Source organism: Centropristis striata, chromosome 3 (genome assembly GCF_030273125.1).
Source record: "Centropristis striata isolate RG_2023a ecotype Rhode Island chromosome 3, C.striata_1.0, whole genome shotgun sequence".
Classification (NCBI taxonomy): domain Eukaryota; kingdom Metazoa; phylum Chordata; class Actinopteri; order Perciformes; family Serranidae; genus Centropristis; species Centropristis striata.
The window spans coordinates 33506704-33531186 of NC_081519.1; the positions used below are offsets into that span (position 1 = coordinate 33506704).

The 24483-nt window shown below is 39.1% G+C and overlaps 1 protein-coding gene across 1 annotated transcript in view; it reads right to left on the reverse strand.

Moving 5' to 3' along the window:
- The window catches only part of si:dkey-49n23.1 (semaphorin-3D), a 108274-nt gene that overhangs the window by 58068 nt on the left and 25723 nt on the right, over positions 1–24483 (reverse strand). The window contains exon 2 of the mRNA XM_059329207.1: positions 6247–6483. Coding sequence (XP_059185190.1) covers positions 6247–6418 — 172 coding nt within the window. The 5' untranslated portion in view covers positions 6419–6483. The remainder of the gene's footprint in view (positions 1–6246; positions 6484–24483) is intronic.

The following is a 24483-nucleotide window of genomic DNA, read 5'->3' on the forward strand; positions in this document are numbered from 1 at the left end:
TTTCTGTAAATGTGAAAGCCAAAACCTGTGTCTGCATGTGTGTGTGTGTGTGTGTGTGTGTGTGTGTGTGAGAAAGACTAAGGCAGAGTTGATGGATGCTTGGCAACATGTGTGTGTGTGTGTGTGTGTGTGTGTGTGTGTGTGTGTGTGTGTGTTGCAGAGGCCTGAAGATAAAAAACAGAGCAGAACGGAAATATGACTTAATAAATAAAGCGTTAAAAACAAGTTACAGGTAGAGATCTTTGTTATACGCCCCTCTTTGTCTCTGTTTTTGTCTGATGTGCACACAAACACACACACACACACACACACACACATGGTCAGGTTAAAGGGTAACAGAGTGTCTCCCTGCCTGCAGGATGAGGGCTGGTCTCTCTGGATTCCTGCTCAGGTCAGACACTGGGTCAGCTGGTGACGCACACACTCTCTCCCTTCGCGCATGTGTGTGTGTGTGTGTGTGTGTGTTCACTGCCCCTGAAGCTCCTGTCTGAGTATCCGCCTTATAAAATCTTAATAGTCTGTCTAATGTTGATCCTGCAGCTACAAACGCAGCGAGAGAATCACGTCGTACTTCATTAACTGGAGTTCACAGCTTCACTTTACTGCTACTGTTGGTCACACACACAGACACACACACAGACACACACACACACACACACACACACACACACACACACACACACACACAAACACACAAACACACACAATATAAACCAGCACACACCAGGAGCATGACATCATCATGAGATCTGCTGCAGAGTGAGATATCGGCTTTTTGGGGAAATCGGAAAAAAAAGGTCACCTGCTCTCGAGGGAAAACAATTAGGGGAAGAAAAAGATAAATCAACGGATTTAAAGGATGTAGAAGGAAACCAAACTTCTTCTGGGTTTATCACACAAACACGTGCTGCATTTTTTTTACATCCACATAACTTAATAACAATAAAGTCACAGATGAAGATTGAAGCGGCAGCTGGACGATGGCACAGACGGGGAAAGTGAGTGTAACCTGATGCACGACACATCTGGAGTTTTCCATTTGTAATTGTGCTTGCCTAAAAAACTGCTTCTTGAGTTTGAATATTTCACTCTGTATTTATTATACAGACTGCCTGACAGTGGGGTAAACATCAGTGTTCTGGGTGCAGTTTAACACAATTTAACCACCTGAAGGAGCTGATTATTTGCTCGCTTGAGGGCAACGAAAACAACATATTTAAGTTGATTTGGCCAAGAGCAACAAGATCATTCATTCAGTCCAATATTCTCTCTCTCTCTCCCTTTTCTAATTTTACCAGTTCCTGGGAGAAAACAGACAGGGGACAAAATACAGGAAAAACCTGAATAAAATAAGGTGGAGAAAATGTGAAATGCAGATGTTTTAATGCACCTGCAGAGCTCATTAAGTGTTTTTTAATAAAATGGTGAAAATGAAATGCTTCGGCCTTTACCGACTCTGAACCCAGTTGAACCCATGGCAGATATTTCTGGACCAACCTGTCAGATAATGCTCTCCTGCATCATCTCGATAAGACCAAATGATATAAAGTTTCATCTTCAAATCTATTTAGTGACGTCTGTGATCATGGCCGATGCTACACGTCCCCTGTTGAAGAGCAGGGCTGTTTTTCTCCCCTGACAGAAGCCTGGTTTCTGATTGGATAAAACGCTAAGCAGGATGTGACGTAGTACTCGACGCCACAACAACACGCCAATTGTAAATGCCGGAAAAGCAGTGTTGCCAACTTAATGACTTTGTTGCTATATTTAGCGAATTTTCAGACCCCCTTAGCGACTATTTTTCAAAAAAGCGACTGGTGACAAATCCAGCGACTTTTTCTGGTGTTACTGGAGACTTTTGGAGACTCGTTCTTACTCTCTTAAGGATCCGCGGGGCTCGTTAAGAAGAGTAAGAACAAGTCGAAGTGGCACAGTCCTCCTGCAGCAGTCTCTCCCAGCTGCAGAGCCGGTGGGGATGTTAATCCCTTAGCGTCCAGTCTGCAAATTGCTAATAGGCTAACAGTTAGCTCTGTAGCAGTACAGTGTTTATGTGTTGCTGCTGCAGGAGGTGTTCACTTAGCGATCTCTGTTTGATTACAACAAGCATTGGACACTCTGACACAGTTAGCGATGCCGGTTACTGCGTCTCCCATGTTTAATCCGTCGCGTATGTGATCATGGATCACAGTCGAAACTGTCACTAAGCAATTACGTGACGATCGGAAACCATACGTCACCTCCGGAGTCTAAATCCCTCTGGGGGCTTTTTGTAATGGAGACACGCAGAGTGAGCGTACATTTGAGAGGGCGTGGCCTGAGACTTTCAGGTGGCCACTCTTCCCCCTAAAGGAAACACGACTAGTGTGATCCCACTGTGGGACATCAATAACGAGTCAGTTACATGCATCGATGACAGCCGTGAAATGCAGTTAAAAACTCTGAATACACTGAATAATTGAATTAGATTATTTTGTCAAACTGATTTCAAATTGAAGAGTGAACTCATTCTAAAGATCGTATCGTTTTTGGTTACTACATCTTGAAAAACATGCACTAAATGACTTCCTCTGAAGGAAAATCTCCAGGGTCCTGCCTCATATTAAACTCTTTCTCTCCATTTTATAACAGTGACATTTCATCTGTCGGGACTTTCCTCTTGCCCTGTTTGTATCAGTAACATTCATGCAGTATTTGACATCCATAATCCTGTCACGTCATCCTCATTATTCCAGCCTCCTCCCCTCTCACTTGTAAAGAACAACACAGTGGCTGCTTCAGTAATTCCATTCACCCGTCCGCTCATTCATTCAGCAGACTGCTCACTACACAAACATCTCACTAACCGCCACACAATGCAGCCAGCCTCCCTGAACTAATTGCTGCTGGAGAGGAAACAGTTGTTGGCTTCATTGGTGCTGCTGGTTGCCAAGCGGGAAGCGAATATTCAGGGAAAAGTGTGTTAAAGAGACTGGAAGATGACTTCACTGCAGTGTGTGTGCAGTGCTCTGCTCTCATGGTGAAAAACACCTTTATTTTTATTTAAGTTTAAAAATTGTCCCTTTTTGCTTTTGGATGTGATGGAGAAAAAAGTTTTTATGAAGTTAAGATACAGTAAATTATCTCTGGCAGCAAAAGTCCACCTTTTCTTTGTTGCACTCCCTGCAATTCCCTTTAAAACCCTGGTGTGCCTGCAGCTGGTGCATTGCTGTTTGCATGCAGATTCAGATTGGGATTGCAGATTCTGTCACATCAACAACTCAATTTGACTGTATATGAGCAAATGCATTTAAAAATATATAAAACTGAGGAGGAGCTGCATGACCCTGTGTGTGTAACAAGCAGAGTTGTGAACTCTGTGCTCCCTTCAAAGTGGCTGCATATGAAATTCAAAGCACATCAGTTGTCGGGCAGCAGCTGACGATGCCAACGCCACTGTCAGTCCTAAAAACAGCAACAGTGGAGACAGAGCTCACAGTGTGACCTGAAGGGGGTCAAGTGTGTGGAAGCCACATCTCTACAACAATACCCTGGGTCGAGAAGCCGCCGTATGAGAACACATGCCAACCAGATCTCCAACCTAAACGACAGAATATAGGTTGTTTATCAGCACCACCCATAGACTCCTATGAGCGTTTAGCGGCTTACGTTACAGAACGGAGCGTTCTGTGAATTTAGGCTACATACTATTGATCTAGGTTTAGTGTCAAACAGTTCCTGGTTATGTTCTAAAAAACGGTTTAAACAGGAACTAAATGATGTAAATGCTGAGGATGACGTGACTACTGGAAGTGACATAGTTCAGTAAAAACGTGATGCAGGAAGTTAAGAGATGTTTGAATCACATGCTGGTCTTTGGTTTCACATGGGACACCAACGCTTTTCTGCCTTTTCTTCATAATTCATGGTAATCAAACTTCTTTTTTGGTAATTTTGTGTCATTTCTTTTATCCTTTTTTTGTCTTTTTTGTCATTCTTATATCTTTTTTGCTAATTTGTGTGACTTTTTTTGTTAATTTTACATATTTTTTGGTCATTTTGTTTCTTTTTTTGTCATTTCATGTATTTTTTGCTAATTTTGTGTATCATTTTATGGTTATTTTATATATTTTTTTAACGTCTCCTGGTGAAAGTTCTGGGTTAGTTTGAACCATCCACCTCCCCTCCCTCCCACCTTAACTGACACTTTGTTAATGTTCTGAATGACGTAACTGCCCTTTTAAATAGCAGAAGAACACTGTGCCACTGACTTTAGACCAGGTTTTTGTTGCCTTAGTTGCCTTCTGTTGCCTCAAGATAACAATGAGCCTCACCATTCCTCATTTTAGAATCAATAGGCCAAGAACAACTGCATTGCTCTGACACTAGCAGTGACAGTTGTGCTCTCGTCTTTGTTCATCTCACATCTAAAGAGCTGGAGCAGACTGCACTGTTTTAACTTTCAACTGTAAGAAATGGGAAACAAATACGCTCCTGCAGTTGTTTCTTTTCTTGCAGAAAGTTGCTTAATGTGAAGTCTGTCCTGAAATAACCTCAGTTAACCTTCTTCTTCCTAATCTTACTGAGGCACTTAAACCTTTACAGGCACCCTGACACCCTTCAACACAACATCACCTCCCATGTTGTTAATCTGTTAATCTCCCACTTTATTCTCTCCTGCTGCTCCCATCAAGTGTTTTATTGCACAGAAGAGCATCTGTTGCTGACGTTAACCGAGACCTCAGAACACTGTGCTTTCTGAAATGAAAAAGTAAGTTTAACTGCTCATGTTAGAGGACATTTCTATGGTTTCCACATCCAGCAGACTGTTTTTGAAGCTGTGTCAAGGAGACATTACTTCACTGATCTTTACGATAGTGTTATAAAGTTTTCTCTGACAGATATACGTCCGCTGGGAAAATGACTTTACCGCTTAAAACCTCCAACTGGATGCAGACTTTCATTAAATCGGACAGCAGGGAAATAATCAAACTCTTCACTTTCATCAGGAACATAATTTAGCTTTGACTGAAGTTTTATTGCAGCGTTACGAGTCGGGATGTTAACTGATCGGCACTGAACCAAGAAGTGAGGAGAGGAAGTAAAAGTAGGAGAGGCGCACGTTCTCATGTGAAAATACACAGACGGACTTCTTCAGCTCGTCTCTCTGCACTGCAACAGTCTGCCACAAACAGCCTGAAAATGTTCAACAATTTAATGAATGGATCCTAAAAACATCCATTCATTCTGAATCCTAATGTGTTTACTCAAAAGCTCAGAGGAAAACGATGACGGATGACGTTCATGATTAATGCTGCTGCTCAAATGGAGCGCAAAACATATAAATTAGGCATAAAGTGTTTGAATGGGTGAAGTTATGGGCAATAAAAAATACATTAACTGTAGACAGAAACTCTGTCACGTGTCTGTTCAGAAGATGAGGAGTCAGAATCTATTTCAGGCCCTATCAAGTACAGAGACACAAGATTCAAACGGAGCAGAGTCAAAAATCTTCCTTAATGCCTGTTTAACAAATACTCAGGTAGTTTTTAAAATGGAGCTTCATCTGCATTTAAGGTCAGTTTACTCCAGTAAACTCCAAGTACCTATCTTGAGTTAAACCTTAATAACTTATCTTTGTCTGTCACATAACCTGACCAATTTTAAAGTGAAAGCTTGGCTCCAGCATCTTTTCAGACCCCCCAGTGACTATTTTCAATAAAGCGACTAGCGACAAATCTAGCGACTTTTTCTGGTAAGAACGAGTCAAAGCGTCAAAGTCCTCCCTCTGTTGCAGTCCTAAACATATTTAGGGTGTTTTTACTCACTTTTTGTCTTCCCCACAATGTTATTCCTCTCTCCTACAGCGTCCATTACAAGTACGTGCACATGGTAAATTATGCAAATTAGGCAATGACGTCATTATCGACTTCTAGCGACTTTTTGGACCACCAATAGCTACTGTCCTTACTGAGGAGTTGGCAACTCTGCTCATGGCCGCAGACACAGGAGCCCTACTTTACTACTTTACTGCTACTTTACTGCAATTACTTTACTACTTTACTGCAATTACAGTAAAAAAAAATACTGTAATTGCATAAAAAGCTCTTAAAGCAGTCAACTTTGTGCTCCCATATTTACAAGAGCTTAACTCCACCCCCACAATAGAAGCAAGAACTGACATCAGTAACGTGGACTCCTGCATGACTGACCGTAGATCTGTTGTGTTGCCATGTTTTCAGTGTGTTCTTTTGTTGATGTGCGTCCTACCTGAGTGGGAGAGCTGCAGCCGTGGTCCGGTCTGCCTCCAGGCTTTAGGCTCTGTAGCCGTGCTGCAGTGTGCAGGCTGCAGCCACAGCAGCAGGAGCACGCTCAGCATCAGGATCAGAGGAGACTTCAGCCCTCCTGACGCCTGCAGGGCTGCAGGAACAACCGCTGCCATCTCTGACTGATCTTCACTGATGTGGAGAGAAGACGGAGCTGGTCACATCACAGTCTGCACTGCAGCTGAACAACAGGGAGAAGAGACACTGATTAATGTCATGGTTAATGTGTTTCATCAAACATTGATTCAACTTTTCATCTCAGGCCTGACAGCAGCTCGGCCCTGCAGCAGTTAGGACCATTATCTCAGCAACTATCAGCTGTACTGGCAGGAAGGTTTGTGTAAACACTCATGGTTCCCAGATGATGCTGACTACCACCACTTTTAAGTTAATGTTCGGTGAAATATCTTTTAAAAAGTATTGAATGGATCACTGTCATTGTGAGGAGGTCCGCCTCGACAGGCTCCAACAGAGCTGTGAGTTTGGCTGCTGACTCGTAGAATAGATAGTTCTGCAAGCTGGCAAGGTCACGAAACTACAAGGAAATGTCACCCATTCCACCACAAAACAATAATCCTCATGCATATCAGAAACCAACTTCACTTGGCACTATTCTGTTTCTTGAAAAAGCCAGTAAATACAATGACATAGTTATATTACTACAATCAGAACCGGCCAGATCTCCGACACCGGAGCTCAGAAAGGAATCTCTGCATCCACAACACTACTGGCAAGTATTTGATTCAACTTAATGTCCCAAATCCTAAATTATCTCTTTAAGATTCATCCTCAGGGGAGAAAAAGCACAACACTCTGGCACACCATCCAACATGTCCATATATTTTACCCTAACAGACATTTCTAGAGCAACTTTACTTTGGCAGAGATTAAAGATACATTATCCATCTATAAAAGCAAGAACTGTGTGTGTGTGTGTGTGTGTGTGTGTGTGTGTAGAGCATATCTCGCTGACCGTTAGTCAGACTGACCTCAGATTTCATATGTGGCTTGCGCATTGCACGAAGGTGTGCATCCTCGATTTTGAAGATTTTTGAATACATTTTTCAAAATATCATTATTTACGTAGGATGCACTGTTTCCGATCGGACGCCTTTTAGAGGAGCTCCGCCCCATTGTGTGATAGGCCTACACCTGGTCAGTAACACAATTCACTCTGGATTTCCACGCCTCATTGACTCACACATTGACTCATTTACCAATGTTCAATGTGTATGTGCTGGATGGTGTGGTACCTTATGAAAAGTAAGTGTTTTATGGAGTTGCAGACGTTGTAGTGGTCTGCATGTCTGTTATTCGCGATTAGCATGCTAAGCGGAGATTTAGCATTATTCACTTCTTATGTTGCATTACTCTGTAATTCAGGGATGAAATTCATGTTGCTTAGCGTAATGCCCATAATCATTTGATATGAGATACTTACATGCAATATTGTATATCAGCTAATTGGGTTCATGTTAATGTACTTTTAGTGCAGCATTTCCTACGGGTACTGCACTAGTTAGTGAAATTTGAGATGTTTACATTCCTGTTGGAAGAGTTAATCTGAGGAAACACTGACTGGAGTTCTCCTGGCTGCAGCAGAACATCCAGAGGACACATTTATAAAACTTTTCTACAGCACACACACTCAGAAACAAAGAGAGAGAGAGAAAGAGAGTGAAAGAGAGTGAAAGAGAGAGAGAGAGAGAGAGAGAGAGAGAGAGAGAGAGAGAGAGAGAGAGAGCGCTGAGCTTTCTGTTTGAGACTTCGTATGAAAAACAACAATATCACTGTCAGGAGAGTTAAACTATAACTTGCATCATAAGTATGAAATAATAATGTTATTTGATATTGATATTATATTTATTTACTCACCAGATTGAGTTTGTTATGTTGAAATCAAACATCTGAATAGAACATGTTAGAACATTTATTTTTGAAAACCATGAAGAATCCGATCCTCACACATAATTACATTCAAACTGCGACTGGGACCAATAAGTTTCCCAACGTGACGTCTAACCGAATCACTGCATTTACAAAACAAACAAACCAAAGAAAAGAGTTTTTCTTTTTCTGATTTATTCCCACATTCCCTCTGCACTCTGTGTCCTCAGTGGACACCTGGACCAGTCTCTGCAGACAGGAAGTACATGTGCAGCTACAACCCGCTGTGCTCAGTGTTTTGTGTCTCTTTATGAACATTGTGTTGGGTTTTTCTTAATCTCTTTGTGTTCATTTTGTGTCTTTTTGTGTGTCTTTGTGGGGGCTTTGCAACTCTTTGTGACTGTTCTGTGTCTATGTGAGCATTTTGTGTGTCTTCTTGGAACTTTTGTGTCTCTTCATGGTCGTTTTCAGTCTTTATGATAACTGTGTGTGTCTTTGTGGTCTTTTTGCATCTCTTTGTGTTAGTTTTGTGTCTTTTTTCAGTTTCTTTGTGGTTTCTTTAGGGTCGTTTTGCATCATTGCGAGGTTTCTGTGAGTATTTTGTGTGTCCTCATGCTACTTTTGTGTCTATTTGTTGTCATTTTCAGTGTCTTTGAGGTTGTTTTATGGGTCTTTTTAGTCATTTGCATACATGTATCTCTGCAGTAGTTTTTTTCTTGTCATTTTGTGCATCTTTGTAGTTGTTTTGTATCTTTTTGTTGCTGTTTTAAGCCTCTTTATAATCATCTTCTTTGTATCAATGTTGTAGTTTTGTGTCTCCTTGTTGTCATTTTGCCCCTCTTTATAGATTTTTTGTAACTCTATATTGTCCCTTTTTTGGTCAGTTAGTATCTCTTTGTGGTAGCTTTGCATTTCTTTTTCCTTTTGTGCCTCTTTTTAGTCCTTTTGCATGTCTTTGTGGGAACCTTATTTCTATCTGTAGTAGCCTACTCTTGCATGTCTTTGTAGTTTGATTCACTTTGCAACAACAATTATTAACAGTCACCTCAAACGGGCTCTGGGCTCCTGGGTTCAGGAATCCACCCCGAGGACAACACAACATTTGGTAAATTCTCTGAAATAAAACTCTGCAACTGTGGCCGAAGCGTGAAATTATTTCAGGTGGTAATCTGCAGAGCCTGCAGGAACGGTTCCAGGAGAAACTGACCGTGTTATCATGAGATAATTCACCATGATCGATCACACGGCCGACTGGCTTGCATCTTGTCAACAGGTTTTAAAGAGCTCAACAGGTTGGACAGACGCCTGCTGAGAGAGGAAACACAGTCTGAGAGCTGCTCCACTTCTCATCCGTGCAGCACGAAATCTAAAACCACGTCACCTCAGGGGGGATTTATTTATGTACTTATTTACAGTTTCAAGTACAGCATGAAGACATCTCTGCACTGCATCAACAAGAAGGCGTGTCTCGTTTCTTTTACACTGAACAATCCTAAATTAATGTCCTGTTGTCGTTTCAAAGCCTTAAAGCTACTAACAGACTTTAAAAACAGATGTGGATGACTCATAAGTTAATGACAGCCCTTAACGTCTTCTACCTTTCATCCACTGAGTCACAGCCCAGGGATAAAACCCTTTCAAATTAAAAGCATTCCTTTGTAAATCCTGGTGATGACAGATTATCCTCTTTATTAATTTAATAAACTGCTTCGTTGGGAATTTAGACATACTTTAAACATCCTTTTCTCTGCAAGGGATCTTTGTAGAGGGTTTCAGTTTGTTTCATAAAGTAGAAGGAAGACAAACCTTAATGGATGTATTTACTGGATTAAACAAACGGGGACAGAAAGGGAGGGAGTAAACGGAGAAAACAGAGATTAAAATAGGCGGTGTCTAAAGTATATTTGCAGTAAAGGGTAAATAACTTTTAAATAACAAAATCCAGGAGACAGAAAGAAACTAGTTTATTTCTTGTTGTGTTGAAATGATAATCCACACCTCCGTCTGAGTCAATATGTGATTAATAATATTGTTTGCATTTTAAATATATCTGCAAACAACAAGTAAGTGTGACGACATCGTGTGTTTCACATCATCATTGTTTGTGTTTAACACTTGACTTGAGGAAACGACCTCCTCAGAGCCGTCAGAGAGACAGACGGGACACAAACTGTCTCTTCCTCTACGCTCATCTCACATACAGACTGTTTGTGTGTGTGTGTGTGTGTGTGTGTGTGTGTGTGTGTGTGTGTCTGTGTGTGTGTGTCTGTGTGCCTGCTTTGTCCCAAAGGAAACTTTGGGTGTTGACAAGAGCTTTTAAATAAATCCCTGAAGGAAACTCATCGTTGGTTTCCTCTGTCTGTCTGTTGGATTTAAACACACACACACAAACACACACTGAATACACACTAGTGACAAACACTCATGTTAACACACACACATAAACCTGAGCTACACAAACACACTCTCTCACTATAACACAATGCAGTGAGGCGTCCGGATGACGACCGAAACAGTTTGTTTGTGTTGTTTGTTTGGTTCATGTTGAGGTCAGCTGAAAGTCACAGGGGACACTGATTTGTTTACTTTCTGATTATTACATTTATATTTTTTTAAAAAGGACAAAGTGAAACATTCAGTGTTGTTGTACATCTAACTACAAAACTATTTGATACGCTCGTGTGAAAAAATTAAGGGGTTTTTCTAAAGTTTCTGAATGTCTTGTGACCAAATCATAACACACGATTGTAATATTAGAACCTTTAGTCAACGTTTTGACTCCTTATAAAAAGAAAAACTTCACTGAACACAGATGATTCAAGGATAAAATATTCACTTTAGCTCTGGCAGGTTTGTATCTTGCTTCCTGACTCTGAATATATGAACTGAAACACTGAGAATATGGTTAATTATAAAGCTTCCATTGTGAGCACAGACAGAAGTTTAAATGTGTTGCAGACAGATTTAACAGCTCACTGTGTAAGAGACAAATGGAAGGTATATATTTAGGCAAGGCAGCTTTATTTATATAGCACATTTCATACACAGGGAAACTCAACATACTAAATCTAAATAAATAGACTTTTTAAAATGTAGTCATAATCTGGAGGAAATGTGTTATCTTTTAATTGACAAAAGAAGTAGATTCCATAGCACACATATGTGATTAGTGATAAGTGGAAGCTGCAACAAAGCTGATGCACTACGATCTGCAGCTACTCTCAAAGTTCACAGTTTAACTTGGTTAGATTTGCAGTCCTGTGAGTGGGTCCACTAATCACAGTGATGACTTGAGAATTAATTTGTGAAAAAAAGTGCTGCAGTTTCACATGTTGGTGTGAGCAGAACGTTTATTGTTATCTTGGAACTAGTACAGTGCCCATAGGAAGTATGTATTCGTTAGCATGCTAATGGTGAGATAGCACATTATGCAGTATGCTGCACTAAAAGTACATTAACATGAATCCAATTAGCTGATATACTATATTGCATGTAAGTATCTCATATCAAATGATTATGGGCATTACGCTAAGCAACATGAATGTCATCCCTGAATTACATAGTAATGCAACATCAGAAGTGAATAAAGCTAAATCTCCGCTTAGCATGCTAATTGCAACTAACAGAATTTGCACATTACAGACCACTACAATGTCTGCAACTCCATAAAACACTTACTTTTCATAAAGTATTCACACCATCCATCACATACACATTGAACATTGATATACGCTGGAAACTATTAGAATATTATTGGTAAATCGAACCTTGTAGCGCACTTTAAAACTCTGAAAGTTAGGTAGGCTAAATAGACTTACAGATGAGATGAGTCTGGGTGGAAATCCAATGTGAATTGTGTCTTGCGTCTCTTTATGGTAATTTGTGTCTCTTTGTTGTAGGTTTGTTACAGTTTTGGGGCATTTTGCGCTTTTATGTCTCTGTTGCCCTTTCGCGCCTCTTTTTAGTGTATCCGCCGTTTCTATGCATGAAATAAAACCTGACCTGCTCACATCAAGAGAGGGAGAGATTAGCAGTCAGAATGTCTCCTCCTCTCCTCACCAGCGTCTCCTGGGTCACACACAGTCCAAACCTCTGACTGCCGGTGACTCACAACTGTTGTAAAATTGTTTTTGACACATTTTCCTGCCATAACTATGAGTCACCACTGGAATCTTTTACAACTGTTGTGAATTCAGACTGCCGTCTGTCACAGAGGAAAGCCAAAGCCATGTGTTGAAGTATCCTTTGAAGAGAAGAGCAGCTTGATAGAGTCACACCAACAACATGTCAATTCTGTTTCACTTGTAACACACTGGACACAATCTTTTACTCAGAGAAACCAACGACTGTCACAGCTGCAGCTCCTTTAAACCAGCTGAAAACAACCTGATTTAACAAACACTCGACGAGATGTCCTGATAAAGTGTGACACACAGAGGAGCAGACGTGGATGACATTGTTGAGGAAAAGTTCCCATGGTTATCAGCTGGACCATCTTTATTTCCTCTTCCTGCTGCACGGCGGGGGCTGCAGCCAAACAATGAGACAACACAACAAGCTGCGCCACGTCTGCACCTCCATCAGTACACACGTTTAAATGTGGCGAGGAATTAATCCAGCTTCTACATTTGTTCCTGCACTGCAAAAAAGGGGTGTCTAAAAAGAAGATAAAAACACTAAATCTGAGGGAAATTATCTTGCTGCATTAACAGATAATTTCACTTGACAAGATTTCTGAAATTAAGATAGTTAAATCTAGAAATAAGTATGTTGAATGCTTAAAATAAGAAATTAACTCCTAAAACAAGATAAATTATGTAACACTTCTAAAGCTAAAGTTTTTTTTATCTTAATAAGAAACAAATAATTTGCAGTGCTCTCTGCTCGGGCCAGTTCATCGCTGCTTGCAGCTTTAATTGATCTTGTTTAGTGGTCGTCTGATACAGGTTTTTTAAGGCCAATGCCGATACCAATTATTTTGACATCAGTCTTAACCGATCCCTGATATGTGCTGCTGATTTTTTTTTAGGCTTCTTGAAGCCCATATTGCCTTTTCTCCCTCAATTTACATGATAAAAATGACAAAACGATAACAAATGTTACGATTTCAATCTCAATTTAAACAAAAAAAGAAACATTTATTAACAAAACAAATAAAACATAATAACAGTTGGATAGCAAACAATGTGCATCTTGTTATAGGCCTCGGCTGGCCGATATATCGGTCCATCTCCAATCTTGTTTTAAGAGTTAATTTCTTACTTTAAGCATTCAACATGCTTATTTCTAGATTTAATAATCTTAATTCAAGAAATCTTGTCAAACGAAATTATCTGTCCATGAAGTAAGATAATTTCCCTCAGATTTAGTGTTTTAACTTGTTTTTAACTTTTACTTGTGTGTGTTGTTGCTCGTGCAGACGGAGAGATGCAGAGTGAGAGATCGACCCTCTAACCTACATCCTACAGCTCCTTAAATAGACTGTTTTCGCTCCGAAATGTCGACTCTTTGTGCGGAGCTTCCGATGTTTAAATAAAGACTGAATAAAGAGTTGAAAATGGACTTCCTAAATATGGAAAATATTGTGTTGAGTTTGAGTTGAAAGAAGACGAGTCAGAGCTGCACTGTATACACTTTTGACCCGGCCTGTAAACCCCGGAGCCTCTGGATGCTTCAGATGCTTTCTTTGACCTCCGTCTCCCCGGAGCGCCGCACAGAATAAAACAGAGTGTTCCTCGCCGCTGCTCGGGGGGATTAAGTAGTTTTATTGTGTTTACAGGAGCAGGAGGTGAGAATGTGGCCGGCCACTCGAGGGGAAGCTGAAAAATCTCATTTTAACTGCCCGGTTGATTTATCAGCAGAGGAGAGTGGACCTGACTCCATTACTCCCTGCAATACTTCTTCTACTTTTCCTTGTTTCATCTCTTTTATTTATAACTTTGTGTTTTAGTATTTCCTCCTCTACTCCTCCCTGCTCTATATTTCTCTCCCTTAATCCTCCTTATTTCACCCTTCTCCTACTACCTGCTCCTCTCCTCTCCATCTCCCCCGAGTCTTCCTCTCCTCTTTTCTCCTCTCTCTCTCTCTCTCCTCGTGATATTTGTCAGAGTCTGCCTTCCAGAGGAGGTGACAGCTTTACAGCTTCTCTCTGCCAGCCCTCTAATCCTCACCATGATTTAATAACTGCCCTCCCTCCATCCGTCCCTCCCCACTGATCCCTCCTGTCATCTTATTACTTCAACATTAAGTCCTCTTAATATCTCTCTGCTTTTTAAATCTGAAATCTAACCGGAGGTCTCTTTTTCATTCATATATCACCGTCAGAATCCCTGATCTAATCAGCTTTATCCTGTTTCCCCTCTGAACTCTGAACTCTTCTCCTCTCTGCCTCCATATGTTACAAACTTTTCTTTTCCTACTGATGTAACATTTAAATTCCAATGCAAGCTTTAAATGGCAACATTTTCTGCTTGTTTAAGTACATTCATCATGTGTTAAGAGATCTCTGTTTCCAGAATGTTTCTGATTTCTGTACTGCATCATCCAGATAAACCAATCCAACCTCTTCAATCTGCGTACAAATTAGGGCTGGGCGATATATCCATATAAAAAATATATCAATGTATTTTTAAATGTGATTAGACCATATCGCATATATCGATACAGTTACATTTTTATTCCTTTCTTTATATATAAATGCTGCCCTTACTAGGGTTTGTCATATTTTGTAGTGTTCGTTATTCTTTACTCATATAAATATATTTATTTCAGAAAAAGATTGGCCTATTTTATTTCATAGGCTATTTTATTTAAGAATTTTTATTTATTTAAATGTGCACTCTATGGAGCTGTTGTTATACAATATTTATGTTCACTTAAATAAACTGTTTCAATAAAACTTGTGACATGTCATATTTGGCTTTGACTGAACATATGCTTTCACTTTGCGATAAAAATATCTATATATTTCGTATATTGATATTCAGCCTAAATATATCGGGATATGACTTTTGGTTCATATCGCCCAGCCCTAGTACAAATAACGCAATCTTAGAACTTCAAATTATGTGCAATGCAGACGCCAAAACCCAATTATGCATGCATATGATCACAAATCCTTCCCCGTCTCCGTATGGAGTTAGTGGCGCCCTCTAGTGGCCATAATAACTGTGAATGAGTGTCAGTTATGGTGGGAGAAAGTCAAACAATCTAGGACTTTCACCAGGAGACGTAAAAAAAGACGTAAAATAACCTCTATGATGACACAAAATGACCCCAAAAAGACACGAAATCACCCAAAAAAAAGTCACAAAATGACCAAAAAAGGCACAAAACATCCAACAAAAGACAGAAGTGCTGCTGTTAGAAACACTGTGTATCATCTGCAGCAGACTTGGATTTTGGCGTCTGCATTGCACGTTATTTGAAAGTGTTAAGTCTTTACACAGAAGTTATTCACATTTGAGTGGAACAAGATAATTTGGGGGTATTTTACTTTTGAAAATTACATTTTTTTTTGGGAGAACTTTTCTGTAAATTCAACTAATCATTTCAGTCTATGTGTGTGTGAGACAAAACTCAATGTGGCTTTAATATATCTACAAAATATGAAACGTTTGCATACAAAATCTGCCTTTAATGAAACTGGCATGTAGTGATGCATTCAAGATCTAACTCACCAGCTGATTGCATTATTTATTTAATTTTTTGCATATTTGACACAAAACATTTCTCGGAGGTGAAACATGTTGGAACATTTCCTTCCTTGTTTCTCAGCAGGAGGACAACACACATTCTTGGTCCTCTGACAACATGTGAAAGTACTCAGGTGGGTGGAAATGATAAAAGCGAGAGCATCAAGAGACACTAAATCTCTCGCTCTTTCTTTGACGATGCAGGAGGGAAACATTTGTTCTTTCACGCAACTGTTTTGATTTACTCTGTGGAGGTTTTCATGTCTCCAGATTTCACTGAAATGTGTCGAGGTGAAAACAATCACAAGGAAAACACAAGAACAGATTGTGTGAATTAAATATCCCTGTAGCCCTGTTTTCTATTAAAAAATAACTCACTGACTTAGAGCTTCGGTGTTTTTATATTCATAATTTCATAACTTTCCTCTGAGCCACCTGTTATGTATAAATCCAGCCGACAGACGAGCGTACCTGCAGCAGGGATCAGTAAAGTCCTTCTTGTGTGTTTCAGGTAAAAAAACATGTTCCAAACAGATGGACACGTTTGGCTCTAAAGCAGAAAATGTGTGAAACTAAAGTAGTTCAGGGACGTCTATAAACCTGCTGGAATCAGTGTTATAAAGTCAGTGCAACCTGCATAAATCATAATGAATACAAATGACTTTAGGCTCTTTTTTCCCCTCACAAGAGGAAGATTATTGAAGCATTCTTGATTCTGATTCAAACGCATAAAAATGCCTGAACAGTGAAGCAGATGCTGATGTGACTTTAACCTGCATTCTCTCTAACATCCAGCAGGGGGCGACTCCTCCGGCTGCAAGAAGAAGTCAGATTGTAGTAAATTAAATAGAAATATGAGTCGACTTCTGACTTGATTTGCGACCTCAGTAAACATTCTCATCATGAGTTCATGGTCTCAGTTGTTAGTTTCAAGTCTTCTTCTTCAAAAAACATGTTGTTTATTTAGTAAATGATGGTCCATTTACATTCAAACAGATGATAAAGCAGGGCGTGCTATAGTGCACCTTATGATTGAGAGGTCGTATCACAGTGCACTGTGAGTTTTCATCAGAACTTTTCTTAATGTGTTTTCACTGAATCAAACTTGATTTTAACATTTAGGTCGCATAAAAGTCTTTTTCAGAGTTCAGTTGGACAAAAAGACACTCTATTAAGATGCTCTTTAATTGGTTCTCTTACCAAATTGAAAAAATCATTTTTGCACATGGTGATGGGTTGGTTTTTGCTGCCATTCCGGACTTACTGAATTATTTAGATGTGTCTGTTTTAATATGTATTTAGTGGCTTTGGAATGTTTTTTTTTTCTTTTCGGTGATAAGGATCTTGCTTTTCTATTTTGATCGTTATTAGCTGACCAGCATGTATATGTTGTTTGTCTTGTTTTTGTGTTCATTTATGTACTCTGGTGTAAATGTTCCTTTTTTTAGTTTTAGTTTAAAAAATTCACTTTGCACTCCAGGTACTAATTTATCTGAATTGGTAATTTCATGTATTTATTTGGTCATTTTTACATATTTTTGGTAATTTTTACATTTTTGTAATTTTGTGTCTTCAATTTGAAGGTCTAAAGTCACATAATTTGTTCGCAGATTCAGGGAATGGGCTGTTTTTTTGCAGTCTTTCATGAAAATATTAGTGAATAAAGAAGATCCAAAAGTAATTCAACATTTGTTTTTATTAAATTGTTTTTTTAGTCAAATAATGATGAACATAATCAGTTTGAAAAGAAATCAACTGTTTATTTTTGAGCTAAATGCAACAGCTAACCAAACTCAAGGCTTCAAAACCAGAGAAAACAACCAAATCGGTGACATCACAGCGCCGATGTTGTGTTTTATACGGTCTATGGTATACACTTATTAAACAATCTATATTTAACTATTCAGAAGTTAATTTAGAAGATGTTTTCCTGTAAAATTAATCCATGAGGCTTTTGATTTTTGTGGAATAGCCACTGTATTTCATTTTCTTCCATCGTGTTGAAATTAAACTCCTAAATCTGTTATTTAAGTGGAGTCTGGTGTCGAGGGAGTCAACGTCCAAAGATATAACATAATTTCTAGATTGCAATGCTCCAGTGTTTCATTCCAGACTCATAACATTCTGGAACATTTCTTCAACACATCAACATCAACTGTTGCGTCAGTATAATAATGTGCTCTGCAGGCGACCTGCCACGACTCGCTGGTTTTGTTTTGAGTTCATTGGGACGTTTGACTGAGTTAGAAGCGCTCCGGTTTTATTCCCACTGCCTCCCAAGTTTACAGGAGTTGATATTTCATGGCTGTGAGTCGTGACTTCAGAGTCGGACTGGAAGACGTCAGACTCTCCACAGGAAAGCAAAACAACATTCTTGAATCCAGGACAAGAGTGTGAGCGATGGGGAGATTTTCTCCTCGAAAGGTTTCAACAAAAAAACGAGACTTGCTCTTACGAGAAGACGAAAAGTTGACAGTCCTTATTCTCTAAAAGGTCATGAACAGAAAAAAACTTTTGGACCCTACAAATACTGATAAATGTATTATTGATAAAGTGCTTTAATTTACAATCAGCACTCAGTTTAAAGTAAGAAAAGAAAGATTTTCTTAATTATTATTTTTGTCTTTTTTGATCATTTAATGTATTTGTTTGCTCATTTTGTGTCTTTTTTAAAAATCATTTTATGTCTTTTTTGGTCCTTTTGTGTCTATTTATCTCTTTTTTTGGCCATTTTGTGTCTTTTTATCTCTTTTTTGGTCATTTTGTGTCTTTTTATCTCTTTTTTGGTCATTTTGTGTCTTTTTTGGTCATTTTGTTATCCAGGAGAAAATGAGATATTTTATTTGAGTATATGTATTAATATAAAAAACTGTTTCCAGTCATCATGTCTGCTGTGTGAAGCAGATGTAGGTCAGCAGGGGAAGTGCGGATTCTTGCACATCAGTGATGCATGACATTTTTACCGTGTCTCAGGTCTAATTCATTTTCAGTGTGGATTAATTTGATGATCCCTGATGGTAAAACAGCTCCAGAGCTAATTATAAAGGAGTCTCCTTTTATATTATATTACATGTTTTGTCTATATCAATCCCAGACGCACAGAACAGCCATAAGGTGATTACAGAGAAGAAAAGACAAACCAGAATTTCCGGATTCTGTTTCAAAAGCAGCGAGACGTCTGAAAAAATCTCCGTCTGGTTCCAGTTGGACTTTGGCTCGGTTCCTTTGTGCTGATCGCACACCAGGTTTTCTGACAAAGTATGTTTTTGGTTTTTCTTTTTCTTTTTTTGCATGAATTCCAAAGCTGAAGTACTGTTAAATATTTGTGCTGGTTGTGAACTGTGAGGGAAACAATCTGCAAAAGTCCTCAATATGAAGATGGAAACATTTAGACCATCTGTGTTATAATCTGTATTTTTTAACAAAAATCTGCAGTTTGGTTGAATTTGTGCACTTCTCTAAGGTGAGGGCTCCTGGTTAGGCTCTAAAAGACAGTTTAAACAGGAAATAAATGATGTAAAGGCTGGAAGTGAAGGAGTTACCAGGATGACGTGACTACTGGAAGTGAATGAAAATTGTGATGCAGGAACATGGGACACCAACGCCGTTCTGCTGGGAACGTCTTTTTTGCTCTTTTTGTCTTTTTTGGTGATTTTTACATATTTTTTGGTAGTATTTTTTCTCTTTTGGTAATTTTGTTTCTCTTCTGGTAATATTGTGTCTATTTTTGGTAATTTTGTGTATTTTTTTGGTAATTTTTACTTTTTTTTCTGGTCATTTTTACATATTGTTTTTAGGTAATTTTGTGTCTTTTTAGGTAATTTTGTGTCTCTTTTGGTCATTTTGTGTCTTTTTTGTTGATTTTTACATATTTTTTGCTAATTTTGTGTCTTTTTTGTTATTGTGTGTCTATCATAAGTCCTGACCAAAGTCCTGGCATGAAATTTGAAGGTCTAAAGTTGTGCTATTAGTACGCAGATTCAGGGGAATGGGCTGGTATTTTCACAGTCTTTCATGAAAATACTAGTGGATAAAAAAGATCTAAAAGTAATTCAATATTCATTTATATTAAGTCGTTTTTTCAATCGACTTATGATGAACTTAATCTGTTATTTCTTGGTGAGCTTTTTGTGGCAAAATAGGAAGTTCCGTAAATCAACACATAAAAATGTGACAAATAAATGACGAGCTAAAAAGGAGTTCAAGATGACATCAAGGGAGAAACTGTCAATAATGTGATTTCTCTTTTTTTCTTTACATGCTCATTCTTTTAAGTGTTTTTCACTTTTTCGTTCATGCAGGTTAAAAATCGCTTCTGAGAGGTTAAGCTGAGTTACAGAAGCTCGTGGCGGAGCGGCGCGCCCAGACATGATGGAGGAATTTCACATCAGTGTCCTGAAGCTGCCTCAGTCTTGACCCGACATCAACCTTTCACTATGAAACAGTCCGCTGAGCTACAAAAACACGGATCAGCTTCATTATTCCAGAGTCCATAAACACGATCAGAAGACTACGATGAGCTGACAGAGCCACAGATCAAAGACTCTGCGGTTGAGCGAGAGCCGCACCCGAGACAAGTGCACGCCGGGTTTTTCCAGAGGGACGACAAGAACCTGAGTCAAGACAAACAAACGGCGTTGTGGGAACTGAGCCGCACTGTACGAGGAATTCTGGGAAGAGGAAACTATCTTCTCTCTCTCTATCTGTCCACGGCCTCGAGGAAATATTCTCCCTCCCTCTCTGGGGGTTTATGGGAAGAGGAAAAAAGGCTGATGTCATCCACTTCCAGATGGCAGCGTCAAGGAAGGAGAAGAAGAGGAAATGGGCCCCTTGATTCTTACACAACTCCCACATCCTTTAAGTTAGTTAGTCACATATCGGGACGCTTTCTTTAAGATATTTGTCAAAGAGAAAATGTTTTTACACACACACCTGCAGCCTGTGATTCATCCTTCACACAGAGTTTGCTTGACACGATATGGCAGGAAGCTAGAGTTATCTGTTTATATTTCTAGATGTAGAAATCTTCAGACATTATAACATCCAGTGGTCATAGATCTGTTGCACTGAGTTTTATCAGTATGTCCTCAATAAAAAAGGACAAGATAGTGACTATGCAGAACCATATGAGAGTCCTGGTCCAGCTTGTGATGCACCGTGATATAAAATGATATTCAATCCAAAAGAACAAGATATTCAGACGAGTACATCAGGAACTCCAGACTGTCATCATCATCAGCTAAGCAATGCTGACAGCACTATTCACCATGGTGGCCCAAGGGTTGTTTCAAGCATCAGTGACAATTTAGATTGATGGGATTCTGCATAAAGTTACTGGGGTCCTGGTTTTGTTTGTTTGTCTGTCTAATGATCTAAACTAATGACCTCAATTTAATTAAACTTGTTGGAAGAGTGTAGGGAGAGTGGAACCTGAGGGGGAACTGATGGGCCGTGAAGCTACTACTACAATGTCGTGAGTCTTGAAGGCGTTATCGGGGATAACCACAGTATGAGCAGCTGATTTGGTCGTTTTCATGCTATTGAATGTTTACCAGCAGTTTTTATCCCATATGTATGGCCAAGTAGCAGACCGCTCCGGACGGCTCGTATTCAGATCAGGGGTGTTTAGGCGAGTGAAACCCACCTCATTCAGGGTATTGGGCTGTAGTGGAAACACCCTTATTAACGTGCATTGTTGGTGGCGCCCTCTAGTGGCCGTAGTAATTATGAATGAAGCCAAGGCAGAAGTGACAAAGGAGGACAGCCAGGGAAATAAAGCCTGAAAAGTTGCTGTTAGGGCAAGTGGGACGGTAAGGTAATTTGCACAACTACCACACAATGGTGGAGAAGTATGCCAAAAGAAATCCAAAGTATTTAGAATACATTGCACACATACTACTGCACACAGACTTTAAAGTTTACATTACAGAGCATGTATTCAGTAATCTGTAGCTGGTTCAGGCTGTGAACTGCTTCAGTGTGCTGACAGACGTCACAGCGTGTGAACGACCTGAAGCTGATGAATTCTTCCTACAGGTGCAGCGAGAACAGAACAAAACTTTTCTTTCAACACTTTTTGTTCCTGTCTTTTTCTTCTCATTCTTGCTTTTCCACCAACACAGAAATAAATAAAGCTTTTTTCCTGGAAGAAGCCCAGAGGGAAACTGCTGCTCATTGTTATAGAGCGAGGGAACGTCATCATTAGGCTGCTCACAGTGTGTGTGTGTGTGTGTGTGTGTGTGTGTGTACTTAACATTTCTGCATTCATTGTGCATTATTTGTGTACATTTCAGTTCTGTGTGATTTCTGCTGGGTGTAAGTGTGTGTAGACGTACATTATTGTGTGCATTAAGGTTGATTTCTGCCTCTTCTGTGTGTGTGTGTGTGTGTGTGTGTGTGTGTGTGCAATATGGCTGATGTATAGGGACTGTCGGTGAGATGGATGGCTGCTTTTATGTCTCGGCTGCAGCCTTTGGGGGTTTTGGGGAAGGGTGGAGTATAAAGAGCCAAGCAGCAGGAACCTGAAGTTTGTTATTGCCTCAAAAAACTCCAGCCTGCAGGATTTTTTTTTATATTTGACCGTGTGTGTGTGTGTGTGTGTGTCGCTGAGTACCTAGAAATCTTTCAGAAGTTTTGAAGTTTATGGCTCATTTGAAATAATTCATCAGATTTATTAATGTATGAATGGGACTGGGCTGAATTTAGGAAAAACCTGATGATATTATAATTACAGGTCAAAACTGGGCCGAACATTAATTACTGGTTGGCAGTGAAGGAGCTTACATTAGTCCTCTGGTATTTACTGTATGTGTTTACTGTTGCACTGTGTACATTATGTTATTAAAGGCAGATGTGTCCCAGCTCAACATCTGGCTCTGTCCCTGCTTCTGGGTTTTATTACTGATAATGGAGTTTAGTGGTGTTTTATCAAATCCACGTCTTGAAACCCTTAATGACTCTTATTCGGTTTACTTTTCAACATTTAAAATTACTTAAAAGTTTAATTAACTCTGATTTAGATATGTATAATCACCTTCTGTCTGCAGCCTGATTAACATTGACAACCTGAACATGAGACGAGCAGCAGAATATATCAAATGTTTATGTAATGTGACACATTAAAGTTGCTCCCGGCAGAATGAGGCTGCAGGTTTTCAGTGTTCTTATACTTCTCATTGTTCTTTCATGTCAGAGGCAAGGTTATTATAGTTAACGAAAACTAACAAAATAACGGAAACTAGAATTGAAAAAACATTTTTGTTAACTGAAATAAAAATAAAAATGAGTTTTTAAAAAAAACGATAAATAACTGAAACTGTATTGTGTGGTTAGAAAACTAACTAAAATTATAGTGAAAATGTTAGTTTTTGTCTTTGTCAACTTTTTTTATACGTAAACCTTTTTGGTTGATATGAAATCTATTTCATCTATCTGGTTTTATGACTTAATAAACTTATTGGGGCTGAGATGGATCAGACAAAGGAAATAACGGGCAACATTTATTGTGACTTTTTTGAGTCTGGCACCCAGCAAATACCCCATTACAAAAAAACTAAAACGAATAACTACTAAACTAAAACTAAGCATTTTCCAAAAAATAAAAACTAATTAAATCTAGCAAACTCACTCTAAAAACTAACTAACTAACTAAACAAAATCAAAACTAAAGCTTTTTACGGTAAAATATCTAATAAAATGGCAATCTCAAACGTGAAATCAACAGTGCTAATATAATTTTACCGTAATAGTAGAAATAGTTGCACCGTATTTATTTCGGTAAGGTTCTGGCAACCACAGCTGCCATTTTTTTTTACCGTAAAAACAACAGTTTTTTTTCCCAGTGTGTCTCAGCTTCTCACCTTGAAGCTGCACAAAGGGAAGTTATGAGTGAATCTGGACGACCAGTGGAATGTCCCTTTAACACCGATTAACCTGACCGAGTGGGAGAGAGTCTGAGCTGACATATTGCAATAACACAGGAGTCCATATGTTGGCTGAGCAGTCAATAAGTCTCCACTGCTGCAGTCTGAAGGGAGCTTTAAAGGCCGGTATGCAGCCAAGGTAAGAAAAAGAAATTAATTTACAAGCGACTGCAGTGAGATAAGGGCGTGTTCTGTTTGAGTTTACGTTCCAATATGAACTGTGTGAAAGGTGCAATAACTTTGTGCCTGAACGAGTTACAACAGAAGGCTAACAACGTTCTCATGAGGACTGGAACTAACAGATGTCCTCAGTTTGTTTTATTCTGATGGACAAACAGAACGTCCAGCATCACTTAAATACCATCATTTAATAATAATATTGATAATATATATATTATAATAATATTTGCATTGCTTATTTACCTGGATATAGTTTCTACACAGCATAAGACACTCAACACGCAACAGGACTTTTGCTTTTTGAGTCGTTACATTCATAACAAGATCAAGCATTTTTATTTTAAAAAATTGGATAGTTCTGGGACTAAATACTGATTGGCAAAGCTACATTATAAGCAGCTGTAAAATGCCCCATACTAACACAGAGCCGTGACCGCATCACACGTCAAGATCTCTAACCTAAACGACAGAACAGATCGTCTGTCAATACAAACCAAA